At 36.7% G+C, this 17,859-nt stretch overlaps 1 protein-coding gene across 4 annotated transcripts in view; it reads left to right on the top strand.

Annotated features, from left to right (window-relative positions):
- The window catches only part of nkain2 (sodium/potassium transporting ATPase interacting 2), a 224,750-nt gene that overhangs the window by 57,368 nt on the left and 149,523 nt on the right, over positions 1-17,859 (top strand). For 2 of the 4 annotated variants that reach the window (XM_089118836.1, XM_089118840.1), the window contains 2 exons: positions 8,000-8,119; positions 9,406-10,418. In XM_089118836.1, the coding sequence (XP_088974962.1) occupies positions 10,365-10,418 (54 nt within the window). In that variant the 5' untranslated portion in view covers positions 8,000-8,119; positions 9,406-10,364. The remainder of the gene's footprint in view (positions 1-7,999; positions 8,120-9,405; positions 10,419-17,859) is intronic. The other 2 variants (XM_089118838.1, XM_089118839.1) reach the window with 2 other exon arrangements.

The following is a 17,859-nucleotide window of genomic DNA, read 5'->3' as shown; positions in this document are numbered from 1 at the left end:
ATACATTTAAAATGTCTGGTTCCTTAGCGAATACAGACCATAATGACTTGACCAAATTTAAAGTGTTTCTTCAAAAAGCTTTATGAAAGTTAATGCAGATTTTTTCTTATATCATCTCAGTCTTTTTTTATTTCACATTTCACTCTGAAATAAAAGAAAAAAAATGGAAGCAACAAAAAAAGGAAGAAAGATAGAGCTGATGAGCCTGTAATGATGAAAAATAATGCAAAGTAGACTCCCTCTGTGAACGATTTAAAACCTAATTTAGAAAAAGAAATGACTTTTTGTGAGCCATTCAGATCTGGGTTCAGGAAAAAGGAAAGCAATAAGCCAGCAGGTTGCGGAACGAAAATGTGATGCATAAACTTGTCTATAAAACCAAAACATTCACTTTTATAACATTCCCTGTCTAACAACCAAGGACTTTACAGTTAGCTAATGTCAGATGAAACAACTCTCTGACAATGATCTCCAAATCATTTAGTCTTATTTAATGTACAGTAAAAATAGCATTACTAACCTGGCATGATACACATTTGGGCCGCTTCATTGGGAAATAATCCGTCAGCACAGGCACAGACTTAAAGGAGCGTTCTTCTGCCTAAGATATGTCAGGTTTTGTTCCTCCTCACATGAAGAGATCTGTAGCTGTTGGTGAGAGGAAGCAGACCCAGCAGTAAAGGATTGGACAAAACTGCATCTTAATGGGTAATTTAAAAGAACTGCTGATGAAGTCATTAATACTTAAAGACAGCCTGCCAGGAGTGCAATAGCAAGCAGAGCTAAATGACCATAATGGGAAGAGAGGTCAGGCCCGGATTCAAATGCTTTTGAAGAACAGGAATTTGGGGAGAAAGAAAAGAACAAAATATGCCTAATGGGTTCTGTCTTTGTGTTTCACATTGTGTGAGGGGTGTTATGGATGTTATGTGAGCATCAAACCCCTGTTATGCCACGCCAAACCCAATCATAATTCAGTCTTGTCTCTTCTAACCGGCCATCTGGATGCTTGCCGCAGCAACAACAACGCCATAAACAAGGAAGAGTATGAGTAGCACACAGCAAACTAAGCCTTGCGTTTAATAGCGGGTGATCGTATAATTCATAATAATGTGTCCATCAGTAAGGATCTCTCTCTTTTTTTTTTTAGCTCACAACAGTTCTAGATTTTGAATTGGTTTTCACTAAGCTATCAAGTTAAAGCTGCAAAAGTAGCTTTTTTGGATTAAAGTTGAGCAAATGCATAACCAGCCAGTGTTCAAAACAAAGCTTGTAGTAATGTTTTTAATTCCAGTGGTACTGGTGGTCAAAAAACTTAGAGTAGTTCACTTTTAAAAAAACTTTTGCGGATAATTTACTCACCCCCATGTCATCCAAGATATCAATGTCATTCTTTCTTCAATTGAAAAGAAATTAAGGTTTTTGATTGAAACATTCCAGGATTTTTCTCCATATAATGGACTTCAATGGGAACCAAACGGTTTCAGTGCAAACTGCAAACTGTTCAAAGGGCTTTAAATGATTCCAGACGACGAATAAGGGTCTTATCAAGCGAAACGATCGCTCATTTAACAAATAAATAAATAAGTTTAAGTTTTATAAGCTCAAATGCTTGCCTTGCTCTGTTCTGTGACGCGGTAAGCTTGTGACTCTCCTGTTCGAATTCGTTCATCAAAATGAACGAATCTTTTTTCATGTCATGTGGTTCATTCAACGAAATAAACGAGTTGAATCTGGAAAAGATTCGTTCGTTTTGATGAACAAGTTCGGAGAGTCACGAATGCACATCACAGAACAGAGCATGGCGACCATTTGAGCTTATAAAACTTAACTTTGTTTTTTTTTTTTTAAATGAGCGATCGTTTCACTTGATAAGACTCTTATTCATCGTCTGAAATCGTTTCAAGCCCTTTGAACAGTTTGCACTGAAACTGTCTTTTAGACCTTGAACCGTTTGGTTCCCATTGAAGTCCATTATATAGAGAAAAATCCTGGAATGTTTTCATCAAAAACCTTAATTTCTTTTCGACTGAAGAAAGAATGACATTGATATCTTGGATGACATGGGGGTGAGAAAATTATCAGCAAAAGTTTTTTTTTAAAAGTGAACTACTCCTTTAATTTCCTTTCTATACTGAAGAAAAAAAGACTAAACATCTTGGATGGCATTTGGGTGAGAGCTTTTCATTTTGGGGTGAACTAATTTTGCCCATATTACAATAAAATGTTTAGGAAGACTGGCGCAGGCTCAGCTGGAGTCCTTTAGGTCTAATCATAAAGCAGGACAAGAAAGAAACTATTTTAATAGGAGAAACAAAAGTAACAACTTTGTTATAGCCTTTCTCTGGGTATGCTGGTCTCGTCCACGGCACCAATCCATAAAAGCCCATCCTAAAAGCTAGCCGGAAATTGATAGTGACTCATCTGGGATTGCTCCTGCTGGCTAAATTGCAAGCGTTCCATCATTGTAAAGTCCACAATTTTGTGTGAGTTTTATAAAGATTTGGCCGTGCGACATGCTCTTTGGCAATACATCCCTCTGAACTGAATGTGGCCCAATACCGTTGAATGCGTTCATGTGTAATTAGAGATGACATGTCTGCAGCATCCCATATTAAAGTGCTGAGATGGGCAGCCCAATGCATCACTGATTCCCACTTAAGGAAAGTACGTCGGACACCTGAATGGAGCCGCATACCTACCCCGCTTTCTTTCTTCGGAGACCGTACCATCAATTAAAAGCCCTGCATTGCAGACGCTCCCTTGGCATTCATTCATTTTCAGAGCACTCCGCTTAAAGGCTTTAAAAGTGTCACAATGAAAGTTCAACCAATCTCTCTCTCAAGTTCACTGGCAGCTTGCAGAGCTTGCTGGCATCTATCAATAATAGAAGCAGATGTGGAGGCCTCGGGATAGAAAATGTGCTGAAACACTAGGCTGTAAATGTACACTTTAAACGTGTAGGATAATTGCAGGGGTTGTGAAAACGGCCTCATTCGGTGCTAATGTGTTTGGGCTGATGGTTCAGCTGTGTTTGCAAGGCAAACGCTTAACAAATATGAACAGTAAACTGAGTGAACCACTCTATGGTTGTTAGACTCACAGCTCAACTGTTAAAGAAATAAATCTCCTAAATATGACATTTCTGTCATTTACGGAAGAGGATGAGCCAAGCCATAAAAAAATAAAACCATCTCGAGACGGTTATAAAGCAAGAATAAAGAAAAAAGTTTGTAGTTTTTTCTGTGGTATAAGTTGGAATTGAGAATTGTGAAATTTCACTGCAATTTTGGTACTTTATTTATTACAATACAATGCTAAATCAATGAAAAAAAAAAAGAGAAAGTATTAGGCATGATATTATTTCATGTTCTATGGACCCCCTAATGGCCACCCCATGTATAAAAGTCTAGTTCCTCCACTGCTTCTCGATATTCACACACAATCAACAAGCTTGATAATGTTTCTTATCGTAAGCCTTTTTTTAAGTTTATTCCCAAAATATAACTTTATTTTCGACATTTTATTTGGACCATTTTTCTCAATTTAACGTTTTCTTTATCAAAACACGACTTCATTATCAAAATGTAATGATTTTATTCTCAACATTGTATTTAAAGTTTTTTTCTAAAAAAATTGTAATTTCAATCTTACATTTATAATGAGTTTAATCTCGAGTTTTTATCATTTTTTAGTATTACTCGGCCTACTTCCGTAGCCCACTGGCACCGTAGTCATTACAAAGTTTTGTTTTAAGATTTTACAAGTACAATTTCAGCCTTTAAAAAAAAAAATGTTTAATTAATTAAATGTAGCCTATCACTTTGTTTCTTTGTAGTTATTTATGAAATTTTCTAGCAATTTCTGAGAAAATTTAAAATTTAAACTGAAAATGTAAAAAAAAAATCCTATTTTTTTAAACAGTAAGCTATAGGCCTACATTTAGCCAAACTCTGTATTTGTTGTTGTTTTTTTCCTGAAGGAACTCAGAAGCTGAACAAATTTTGTAGTCGAACAAATCACTTCGGTGGCCCCAAATACTACACAAACAAATACAGAAACGTGCTGCAAATAGCACCGAGTCTGACCACAATGGAAATGTTTTCAGGGGACCCAATAAGTGACGAACCGGGCTGTCCGAATACACTCTCGTTTTCATTCACTCCTTCCAGTGAACTGTATTACTGGACTAACGCGGGGATTCGTGAATGAGGGTTTAGGGGGCGATTTCGGGATTCAGCCAACGTAATTTCCTCATTATTTTACACCTGGGATGTTCCCATGACAACGCAGCACGGCATCCATCAGCTGAATAGCTGTTCTTAGGACAGAGATGTCTTATTATCTCTGTTAAACATAACTGTTGCAAATACATTTTATACAAAAAAAAGTTATTATAATATGCTTTATTTATATGTGAGTGAGTGTCTCAACTTTAAAAATAGCTGTCTCTTCTTTGGACCCTATACCTAACATTTCTTATCTATGAAACTTAAAGTGTGTATGTTACTGATGTATAGATTAATATCTTACCCTCTCTATTTTTCAGCTCTTTGTTAACTATAATACATTTTGTATATACAAACAGAGTTGTATGTTATTATCATCCCTGTATGTTTTGAAAGAAAAAAAAAGTAAAAAAATAAAAAATAAAGTCGACATTGAGCAATAAGCATGTCCCATCCGGGTTCGTCACTTATTGTGGTCCCCTGGAAACATTTCCGTTGTGGTCTGTGCTATTTGCAGCACGTTTCTGTATTTGGTGGTGCTGTGAGTATTTGCAGCACATGTGCGTTGTGAAACTGATGAAGATGTTTTCTGGTGTTTCTATTTGCATGTGTATTATTCATATGCAGTGCGTTGAGCTCTCTCGGACACCGTAAAAATCACCCAAAAAAATAATCATAAAAGTGGTCCAATCAACTTTTGCGCTTGGAATTCAAATGGACCACCTTTATAAGAGTTTTCCTTTTGTAGCTTGACAGTAGTCATTTTGAGCTTTTGTTATTTGGAAAGAGGTGAAAAAAAGCTTACAGTAGCTACTGGATCAGGACAATGACAGAATTTTTGGGTGAAACTGTCTTTAACTTTTGAGTGTTATTCACCTCCCCTTGTGCTCGGCAGATTGCTTCATATAAACAGCAGCTTGCATCACTTGGAAACTTTGATCAAACAGTCTGTCACAGAGCAACAAACAAGCCGGGGGCAAGAAATTATCATCAATATCTGATGGCCCTCTGGAATGCAGGTTTAAATGATTAATACTGGCAGAGAGCTGCAAAAGTGCTGCGCTTTCCCTAACACAGCAGGAGACATTGTCTGTGATGTGTTTATCTGATGCCAATATACTTTTTGGGTGGTTAACATGAACATCCGAAAATAACTTTTATTACTGTATATATGCTCCATGCATTATTGCTATTTCAAACTTTTCTGTTCGCATGTTTGGATAATTGCATGTTTCATACATTTCACAAAGGAAAGGGGTATGTGGAATCCTGGCCCAGTTGGGACACTTTAAGCTTAAAGTAACTTTTTTTATAATCAAAAATCTAAACATTATAATCAACTCACTTTAGTATACTTTTGACAGTTTTGACATTTAGTAGATGGCAGCATTCAATGCAGAGTGGGTAATAAAGCATGCTGAAATATTCCACATCCACAAGGGGGCACTGAAACACCCAAAGGGGCCAATCATTGCTTATTAAAAAATTAATTGAACAGCCCTTCTGTAGGCTGGTATTGAACACCTCATTATTGGAGCTTATGTAATCAGCTTTCAGTGTTACACTTATTAAGACAGACCGACAGGTAGCGTAAAGCACGGCTGCTACTGTTTGTTAACACTGGCTTTGTGAACTAATTACCAATTACATCTAATATACTGTACCTCACTGCTGTCACGCATACCCATAGTTGTGGTGTGTGACAAATAGAGTCGCTTAATATACAAGCCTGCAGAATGGGTGTTCTTGGGGAAGTACAACATATATATATATATATATATATATATATATATATATATATATATATATATATAGACCATTTCACAAGATGTAAACACTGGTCCAGAAGCACTTCCTGTTTCAGTTTGTAACTGTTTTCTTTATTTCACATGTAAAGAAACATCTTAAAGATGTTTGTTTAACTTTTTGATTCAGTTTTAAATGGTCTGTTAGTTGTATTTTATCCCAGCTTTTATGTAGTGTTAAAAAACTGAAACAGGAAGTGCTTCTGGACCAGTGTTGTTTACATCTTGTGAAATGGTCTATATATATGCACTCTAAAAATGCTGGGTTGTTTTAACCCAACTTTGGGTCAAATATGGACAAACCCAAATGTTGGGTTAAAAATGAAAAATGTAATTAAAAAAAAAATACAGTTGAAAGTGAAAGTTTAAGTTTGGTTCAATTTTTTACATTTTTAACATTTTAAAAATTACATTTTTAACCCAACATTATATTTAAAACAACCCAGCATTGTTTAGAGTGCGTGTATATATATGTGTGTGTGTGTATATATATATATATATAAGAGATCTCTTCTGCGAGATCTCCCATAATTGCAACATTATATATATATATATATATATTATATATATTATAGTTTTATATATATATATATTATATATACTTTTATTATAGTTTTATTGAAATTATGAATTAGCCTTTATTTTATATTATGTTAGGTTTTATTTTATATTTAGTTTTCATGTTAATTTTAATTTTTGATGTGCATTTGTCTTTTTTTATATTGCGATTTAGGTTTAATTTATAGTTAATTTAGTTGTTTAAGTCTTCAATTATTATTAATATTTATTTTTCAGCTTTATTTCAGTTAACAGAAATGTTTTTAATAGTTAATAGATTCAGATTTATGTGTCTGTATGTGTGTGTTGTATATAGTGCAAATAATTTAGCCATAGCTGAACCTTTTGTGACTCAGAGAAACATCCATTTAGCAGGGCAACCATCTGCTCACATGTCATAAATCTTTGAAAAGGATTCTATCTCAGTGACCAATTGATATTGCGATATAAACTGCAAAGTTACTAGAGATTTAAAAATGAGATGCTGTGGAACAACTGCTTTGGAAAACAGGCTATAGTATATTAGCATAACACAAGGGACATGTTTTGTGTAGTCGGCCTATAAATGCATTCAAAGCCACAGCCACTGTCATATCAGTCTTGTAAGTCTGTGAAATAGCCATTGTCTTATTTCAATGATTCAGTTTAACATCCTCAGCCTGCAATGAGAATGTGTTCAAGGTGCAAAGGAACCTTTGAAAGAATAACCTCCTGATTTTTCACTGTTATTTGGGTGAAAGCCTGATGGCATACTGAATAAGAGCAGATCAAATAAAACATTTAGGAGAACCAAAAGTTCAACCTCACTAAAGCACAAAGCAGGAAAGTGCATCAGTCTGGTGTCCAATTTAAAGTGATAGAAGTCATGGGCTCTGCAGAGCTCATGAATTTTTAAAGGATCGATATCTCCCCATACAGCTGCTACACATGCACAGTCCTCCTTAATTTCATATTCTTTAATGGTTTTTCTCAGTTTGCCCAATCTAGATTAAGATTTGAGAAATCTATCAGATACAAGCAGTGTGACACTTTCAGGCGGATAATTAGAATTTTGTGACGTGAATGTTATATATTGAAATCTTTGAATCTAAGATTTGTCTCAAAGAGTTATAATGACTTTTAAGGGAACAAAGAAACAAATGCATTGGTTATTTTTATATGACATGTTAAAAAAAAGTGCTAATACATTCCAGGAGGACTCAGTATTGTTCATTTTGTTATGAGCTGAGGTTAATATCTTTCATGTCCACCGGATTTGTTTATGACAGTTTGCTTGGACATTGTTTAAACTTGGCAAATGCGAGGACCAGGGACGTGATGGCTGGAAAACTCAGATAGGCTTAGTCATGTGGCATGGAACATTCACACAAACAAAATGCATCACTAATTCTGTTGGTTTTCCTGTAGGTACAAGTGAAATGAATCTGAGATTAAACTGGACCAGAGAGGACAAGCATGACAGGAAGGAGGGGTCCGCAATTTCGCTTGCAGTCATTATACCTCCGGAAATCAGAATGTAAATACATGGTACTGCCACTCAAGACTGCTGGGAAAATTAAAGCATGTCATAAACATTGATAAGAGAGTCTATTTGTGTGTGTCTTTTTCCTTGGGTGTGGGCTTACTCTTATGCTCTTACATTATATAGTAAAGTATATATTGCATGTTGTTACATGACTCTAATGAATACTTGATTCCTGATTCTGATTCTTTAATTGCAGCATTCAGAACCATTAAAGCTATGGTATAATTTAATGTCTTCGACTGTGTTTGATAATAACCTCGGAAGACTTTACTGTTATTAGACTAGTAATATTGTTGCATGCGTTCGTTTGCTAGCCAATTGTTTTGTAGCCTGTGCTGTAGAATATTTTTCTCAATAGGCTAAGTAATTTATATTTTTTTCTTAATACAGCTAATATTATGAACTAATATAAACAAATCAAAATTTTATGTCTTCATATTTTATTATTATTATTATTATTAGTTGTCGTTGTAATTTAATTGGTCACACTTAGGGTCCAATTTTCACTATTAACTAATCTACGACTTTTGCCTCAGTAAACTTCTTATTACTGCTTAGATAGTAGGTATCGCAAATCTTTTTTCGTGTCATTTGGTTCATTCAACAAACGAATTGACTCGATTGAAAAGATTCGTTCATTTTGATGAACGAGTTCGAACAGGAGAGTCACGAACGCGCATCACAGAACAGAGCAAGGCGACCATTTGCGCTTATAAAACTTAAACTTTGTTATTATTATTTTTTTTAAATTAACAATCGTTTCGCTTGATAAGACCCTTATTCATCGTCTGGAATCGTTTAAAGCCCTTTGAACAGTTTGCAGCTTGCACTGAAACTGAGTGCATTATGGGGATCCTGGAATGTTTTCATCAAAAACCTTAATTTCTTTTCGACTGAAGAAAGAAAGACAGGGACATCTTGGTGAGTAAATTATCAGCAAAAGTTTTTTTTAAAAGGGAACTACTCCTTTATGGGATGTAGAATATGTCTTGCATAATAAAGTATTAATATGTGCTTTGCAAGATTAAACAGCCAATATCCTAATATGCATGATAACAAGCAAATAGTGAGAATTGGACCCTAAACTGAAGAGTTACCTGAAGAGTTAAAATAAACCTTTATTATTTTGTTATAGCAGACTTTTTCGCAATATAAATCCGCAAAAACGGTAGGCTATTGTAAAGAAACTTTATCTCGCCAAAAGAACCTTTGCAGCAACAGTAATGTTAGATTAAAAAACCAAATAGTTGTATTAGGCTACTAACTAGAACGTGTCTTTTCATTGTAGACTTTGAAACCCGAGGGAGCCGTTTAAACCCAGACCTGGAATTTCCTGAGGGCGACTGAAGCAATTACAGCCCGTTATATATCTGCATCTTGAGTGACCCCCAACTCCACACAGTCATTATTTCCATATCGCGTTGCTCTCACGCCCACTGAGAGAGGGAGCAGAGAGCTCATCCGGTGCATTGAGGGACGTCCAGGTTCTCATCTGAGCTCTGTACAGCATCAGCACCAGCCGCTGCGTGAGAAACAAACCGAGTCGCATCCCCGCGGAGAGCAGCGCCGCGTGCGCTTCATTCAATCTGGAGCGTCAGATGGTGCAAGATGCGCCGTTTCTTTGTCCTCCTCTACTCCCGGACTGAGCAAGTTAACACTGGAAGGGACCAATAGTAGTTGAGGGATCCGAGAAGACACGTTTGAACTGCACTGATCGGCTCCTGCAGGACGCGCGCTTGGATTGTTGTCCCCATATCATCATTCCCGTGGATTTCCTGCCGGAAAACTAAACACGCGCGTCGCGGTTTCCAGAGAAAGAAAGCGAGTCGTAGCTGTTTAAAACGTGTTAATTCGGCTTCTTTCTCGCGAGGGAGGAGCAATGAGAGCGTAAACAACACTGGGTGGCTTTGTTTCTGAGACACAGACCCGAGGAAGATCACATTGACATGTCTTTCAGTGCCGGATTTGGAGATACCGTTATTTCTCCACTAACTTAGGGAAGTGTTGCCCGTGTCTCTTTGACTTTGCGTTACACCTCAATTCTACTTTTCTAACAAACACATGCAGTTTTCTTCACATCTTCTCCCTACACGGTGGAGTGCTTGGGATGCTTTCATCGGAAGGGCGTTTTTGATTCGCGTCTATCGCGTTTGGAGTGAAGAAAGATCCGTTTAAACCCGTTGCCTGGGCATCATTTTGTGGAGTTACAGCGACCCACGTGGAAACACGGACTCGAAGGAGGACAAGATGGGCTGTTGCAGTGGTAGATGCACGCTGGCATTTATATGTGGCATGCAATTGGTAAGTGATCATGCTTAAGTCATTTCTACCTGCGTTGATTGTGATAGTTTATGGATTTGAACCTACAACCTTTTTAGGTTAAGATCTTTCATTACTAATTAAAAACAGGTTAATTGGTGACTCAGTCTGATTTAGTTGGCTAAAACCTACTAAAAGTTCATAGAGGGTTTGAACCTACAGCCTTTCAGAATACTCACCGAGGTTTTTAATCTGAATTGGTTTCTGGACGCTAGTGCCTTGTTTTATAGAGATGTCACTACCAACTATGCAAAAACTGTAGTGAACCTGAGAACCAAGTGTCCACCTGACAAGTGGTCAGTGATACGGCACTAAGATGAATGTGGCCATGGGTAATCTTTGTGGAAATAATGTAGGGCTATATGTGGAAACCCTGCCTCGTTATATTACACCGGAGGGATGATGGTGCTCATAAAGGCAGGGCTTGTGTCATTAGCCCGGGGCCGCTATCATTTATGCTTATCTTCCCACTACCACGGGTCGTGACAGCCAATTATGAGTTGCTAAGCCAAGTCTCATTGACCTAAAGCAAAAAATGATTACTTATTGCATCTCCAGAGCTTAATAGGGATTTTGACTGTTTGAATTCTACATTTAATGTTTTCCAATCCAGTCCCATTTAAAAAGATGACTTCAGTCTGGTGTTTGTACAACAACATTGCGCTCTGTAAAGAGTCATTTCTCGTGTAACCTCTTCCCGGACTATCTCTATCACACCTTTTGAATCACTCTTTCGGTTCCAGTATGGATAGTGGGCAGCGAGAGTTTCGCATGCCAACCAGCTGGCACGATGAATCAGACGTGCGTGATAGATCACATGACAACTGGCAAGCGTGACTACACTAATCCAAATGGACGTTTGTAGGTTAATGTATCACGCAGGTCATTAACTCGAAGAATCAGCTGTAGTGGGTGATGTCACCACCTGGTGTCTATTAATCAGACCTTACTCAGTGTTCATGACTAGAAGTCGCTCTTAGAGCGGGATGATGTCATAAGCATGCACTTTGAGCTGGATGATGTCATAGGCTAGCAAGTTACTTTTAAGTAGCCGTAGTCTTATGAGCGTTTTGTATATTTCAGAATTAGGAAGGGTTTTGTGCTGATTGGTGGAAAACCTTTTTTTTTATTGGTGCACTGATCTGGGCTCTTTTTGTCCTGTCTTGTCTTGTCTTGTCTTTTCCTCATGTTTGCTACTATTCTGCAAAAGAGTTAATTCTGAGCAATTTATTTATTTATTCCTGACAACTTTAGTATGTGAGATATAATGGGTCATATGTGAGATACTGTATACTGGGTTGATATTTCCTCCAACAACTTTTTTTATATACTGTACCACCAGAGATGACATGTAGATCAGCCTGTAGTGTTAGAGTTATGGAAATAAGAAAAAAAAAGTTATTGTCCAATGGCTGTAAACTCATAATGCACACAGCTCTGCTAAATTACCCGGCAGTTTTTATTGCCTAAGGCAATGATACAAATAAAATGTCCATAGTTAAAGCATTTAACTTCTCTCTCTGGTGGTTTTTGTGTCTGGCATGTATAAATGCCTGTGGTTTAACAGTGTGGCCTGGAGGCCCAACATTCTGACATGGAAAGGAATATTCTCAAGGGATGTGTTCATGGATATTGCTCAAAGATGCATTTATACGAAGGAAATCTGGTAAAATAGTTTGACTCTATTATGGCTGATGAAGAACTTGATAACCACTGTCAAATTGTCCTCTTAGCTTCAGCTTCTGAGAGCCTCCCTATGATGCAAAATGTATACTAAGATGAATCCAGCTGGTGAGATCCGCCCGTTCCAATTGGCTGCCCGCAAGAGAACTTCTGGGAATCAGGCATGCACAAGTTATCACTTAGTCAGGAAGATTTGTTTACATGTTAGCAGATTGCTACTAATGGTGCAGAGTTTAGACTAGGAGTGGGTAATATTCTGACCCAAATCGGATAATATGATTTATTTCATGATAACGATATATATATATATATATATATATATATATATATATATATATATATCTTGTCACCCATTTCATTATCACAAACCAACTAACACTGTAAAAAAAATATTGTTGGTTTAACTTAAAAAACAGCCAATTCTCACTCCCAAGGCGTCACCTAACTGACGCCTTGGGAAGCATTTGGACATGCTTCAATATCTGACGCTTTAGGCGCCCTTTAGCGTCAGTAAGATGACGCCCTAGGATCGCGTGTACCCTACCCCCACCCCACACCTAAACCTAACCGCGTACTCTAACAGACGCTTTCCTTTAGCGTCAGTTAGATGACGCCGTAGGATCGCGTCATGTAAGTGACGCTAAAGGGCGCCTAAAACGTCAAATATTGAAGCATGGTCAAAGGTGACGCCTTGGGGTGAGAATGCGTTGTAAAAAATGAAGTAACCTGGTTGCCTTAAAATTTTAAGTTCATTGAACTGTAAATATGGAGTTAATACAATTAAATATAATTGTTAATACAATTATATTTTCATGATAATAACGTATATTTATACGTCAATGCTAATCGACATTTTATTGCTGTATAGAATACTATAGCCTTATAGAATACTGTATAGCCTTTATCGCTGTATAGAATACTATGAAATAATGTCTTGTGCCTTTTTCTGTGTAAGAAGCCACATCATCTCACAGAACAATGCTCTACTGTCGCTATGAAAGTGAGTAAAAACACGTTTTTAGAGTGGTCATGAACTGTTTTTTTAAATTTTATTATATTATTGTCTGAGGTCAACTTATGACATTCGCTTGTTTTTTACATTCAAAAACATCAAAATGAATAAGTAATAGGCAATTTTCTACCCTAGTTTTGAGCCTAGCTCAAAAATGCTCGGTTTTTATGGACGTCTCGCACTGAAGACTTGGAAGTAAACACCCACTGCTGTGAGTGGATAACAGTTTTGCATATTATAATGAGTTTCAACTCACCTGTTGATGCACTTGGGGGAAATTGTTTTGAAAACGTCCAATGTTGTAAAATGGCAACCGGAATGATTCTCCCATACATGTTTGACCCAGAGTCCGTGTGTTGCACCATTCCTGTCAGATCCAATATAGACCGCACAACACCGTTCTTTACTTAATCAGTCTGCAAATCCAGTCTTGTTTACAAAAAAATCCTCAGTGAAATGAAGTGAACAGACGGACGATGTTTTACCTCATCAGCTGGAACGTCATTAAAAATAAAGTTTATCCATGCATTCCTATTGGAATCCAGAGGAAGCTTATGCAGCGACTGTCTTCCACAACCAGGCACTGCACAATATTTTGTATTGCTCGGTAGCTCGATCCGGTTTGTCATCACGAGGTAGGCATCTATGTTATTTAGCTATGCGTGTAATGCGCGAATCGGTGGGCGGGGCTAAACTGGCCTTGTTAAAGTAGGCATTGATCTTCTTCTGTGTGGGTGGTGTTTTATCCTCTTTGACGTCATAGTTCCCCACTTTGAAAAACAAATCGTTTGGTGAGGCTGGTGTCAATAAAAGCTTTTATTGGACTAACAAGGACATTTTTTTTTAGTTCTGAAACTTACAGGATATTCTTATAATATGATGACCTCTTAGATGTCAAAAGCTCAAGGAAAATTTGATTTCTCAGTTCATCGCCCCTTTAAATGTTGTCTTTTGTTGGACAAGAGGTTAATAAATGCTTCCCATGTTTGGAAAGATGTGACAGTGTGCGCATATAGCGAAATGAGTTTTTGTGCTTGTTTTTAAGCTTGAAAACGTATGCAAACGATAAAGCTTTCGTGACCACATTGCACGGCCATTTCACATGAGTGTAACTGTGATGGAGTCACAAATTTCCGTTCATTGGATTGGAACGTACAATTATTTAAGAGTTTTGTTTTAGACATGCCCTATCATCTGTTATGTCCTTGAGGGAAGTTCTCAGATTTTGCTCTAATTTCCTTATCTCTGTAAGCTTTTGTGGAAACTGAAGCATAATTGGAACGTTTTACCACTTTGTTGAATGCAGGTCTGTTGTTGTGGCTGCATCGATTTTATATTTATCTGCCCCTTCACACACTGATCAACAACAGTTGGTCTTTCTACATGTTTATCAGAAGGCTTTTTTTTTCTATCTAAGTGGGCAGTACTTGGCCAGAATAAACTATGCAGTAGATTTAGAGAGTAGAGTTATGCATCAGTAGAGTCAAAAATCTGGATTAAATCATAAATATTATTTGCCAATTCTTGATTGAATTAATTGCATGATTAATCAAACTAATCACAATTAATCACATTAGTGTTTTCTATGAAACGCCTTCTTAAATAAGGATCATTCAAAATTCAAAGATGTTATTATGGCAGATGAGTTGAATAGACATTAGAAGGCAATATATTGTTTGTTTATTTTCATTGTTGGCCTGCAGTCCACAGAAATCCGTAATGCATTCGGAGTTAGTCCATCCACCCTTATTTCTTTCGTGCTGTCGGCTTTCAGTAAGTGTGATTTGGCAAGTTTCCTGTTGAATTGTCAGAGTCAGGAAGCATGATTAAATGCATTTATTTTGTATTATTAATTGTACTAAAGTAACACGTTAAATCAAAGTGCATTCAACTACAGAAATAGATGCAGTAGATATTGAAAATTTACTATTTATAAAATACTTGTATAGGCAAACAAACCCAAGATTGATTGTTAGATGTTACCATGGGAGTAAAAATATAATGGGTAAATAGAAAAAATGGGAAAAATGACTTGTTGGATTGTTTCCTCATTGGCGAATAACATTGCCCAGAGACTGACAGACTCCTGTTGTTCTTGAGGTCGTGAGTTTATTTCCAAACTCTCTAGTGCCAGCCTATACACCTGGCACTACACATTTCTATAATTGCTTTGTTTTCTGACAGGTATGAATGTCTGCTGTCATTTTGCCTCTTTGAACACCACAAAGACAAAGGTTTAATTATTGTTTTCCTTCAACTTAATCAGCTAAATGCAGGAGAAAGGCTTGTGTTCTTGAAATTAATTACACTCCTGAATGCAGGTGATTTGCCAAACGTAGATTTTCTTGAGGTTAACGCCGTGTATTGTGTATGATTGAGTTCGTCCATAAGCACGTAAAAGTGCTGCGACAACTGGAAGTTAACGGATTCCTAGCGTACAGATGGAAACGGATCCTTTGCCAAACACAACAATCACATTGGCAGAATATTGCTCTAAATTGCTGTGCAATGCCTTTGCGACTTGACCTTGATTTCCCAAAACTGACAGATGGTTTCGGAAGCCGTTTTGCATAATTAATCCAAATATTTACATTCTGTCTTATCAAAGCATTGATGCCATAACTCTACCATGTTTAAATGAATGTTTTTGTACACCATGAATTTAAACTTGCTTATTAAAAGCTGTATTAACTTTTTTTTTTTTGGTAAACCTTCTCTCTTACACACTCTCAGAAAAAAGGTACAAAAGCTGTCACTGTGGCTATACCTTTTCAAAAGGTAAACTTTTGTCCATTTCAGGTGCTAATATGTACATTTTAGGTGTGAATATGTACATTTTAGGTGCTAATATGTCCATATCAGGTGCTAATATGTACATTTTAGGTGTGAATATGTACATTTTAGGTGCTAATATTGTATGTACATTTCAGGTGCTAATATGTACATTTTAGCTGCCAATATTTACATTTTAGGTGCTAATATGTAAATTTCAGGAGCTAATATGTACATTTTATGTGTTAATATGTACATTTCAAGTGGTAATATGTACATTTTAGGTGCCAATATTTACATTTTAGGTGCTAATATGTACATTTCAGGTGCTAATATGTACATTTCAGGTGCTAATATGTCCATTTTAGGAGCTAATCTGTACATTTTAAGTGCTAATATGTACATTTTAGGTGCTAACGTGTACCATTAAGGTACCAATATGCAGCCTTTAGGTACAAAAGTGTACCTTTTGAAAGGGTACAGCCCCAGTGACAGCTTTTGTACCTTTTTATCTGAGAGTGCACCTCAACATAATTAAACGACAAGCGCCGGCTCGATTTCTGTGCAACATTTTGTTGATCGCTTGCTTGGTTTGTATTACAGTACTTCACCATCAATCTACATATAGCCCTCCTGTGCAATTTATTTGGTTTTAAGCAAACTCATATGAATATTAAACATGACATTTGTTCTAATTGGCTATTATGGTGACATCAATTTCACAAACAAGTTCCGAATTTAACTTGTGCACAAAATTTAAATAAAGCAAGAAGCCTGTGACTGTAAACCATTCCCAACGTGTTTGGTATAAATCCATTGATTTGTTAAGTAAGTTGAACTGTTGAATCATATAGGTTTGTTTGCTAATATTTTCATGACTTTGACAACAAAGAATGCCAGATTGAGAAGCAGGATAGAGATAAAATAGCACAGCTCTTTGGCTTTGTGACTGCAACTGAAAAGCTCCGGGAAAAGAAGTCCTTGATATTTGGCTAGTGAATTGAATTGGCTTCTCCACACCACAATCCAAAATCTAAAAAGGCAGAAAGAATTAATAGTGCTTCAAATGTTATAAATCATTCCCAGCTTAACAAAACCAATAAACACAATTGCTGCAAAGGTGTGGTGGGAATAAGTCTTTGCTGCAGGACATTTTTCAGGCGTTCCTCGTTCCTTCTGGCATTAAATTAACCTTTCTTTTCCCGGCCCGGATGCCTCTTTCGTAGTCGTGAGATTTCAGAGCACAAAAGGTTACTGTGATGATACCTGTGCTGTGCTGCACGCTATTTGCCAGGTTCCCATCTGATTGAGGCAAGCCATAAACATTAGCGGGAATGTCTCCTAGCAACAATAGGTATAAATGTTGGAATGCTGCCCAGTAGCTGAACATGGAGGATCCAGACTCCTCATAGTTGCCCTTTTGACCCGTCAAAGCCCAGAACAGTACAAGAAATACATTATGTGTATCATGATGCCTTTTGGCTGGTTTTCTTTTCTGAATCTATTTGATTTTGAATTTGCATTTTATGTTCTTGGCAAAGCCTTTCCAACCAGAAGTTCACATAATAAAGTGCACAAATCACATTAATGGTTGTTTCGGGATAGGTTGCGGAGAATACAAATGATTTGGAAAAAAAAATCTTTGGCATTAGATCAGAAAGATCTCATAAGGAAGTTAGCAATATTAGATTAATTTTCCTTTCAAGTGGCTCATCTACAAGATGAACTGTGTGCATTTTAATTTTGTTCATTTTATTAATTTATTTGGTGTTGAGAAATCTGTTCCTTTTGGTGCGATATTTATTTATACACAGTATTTTATTAATAGTTTATTTAGAATGTATGGTATTTTTGAATACAATATTAATTTAGTCTATATTATGTCATGTTAACATTAATTAATTTTAGTGAAATGTACTATACTAAAATGCCATCTAATTGAAATAAACTAATTAA

This window comes from Pimephales promelas, chromosome 13 (genome assembly GCF_988280905.1).
Source record: "Pimephales promelas chromosome 13, fPimPro1.hap1.1, whole genome shotgun sequence".
NCBI lineage: Eukaryota > Metazoa > Chordata > Actinopteri > Cypriniformes > Leuciscidae > Pimephales > Pimephales promelas.
The sequence above is the reverse complement of the archived record's forward strand: the minus strand, read 5'-3'. Positions and strand labels throughout refer to the sequence as shown.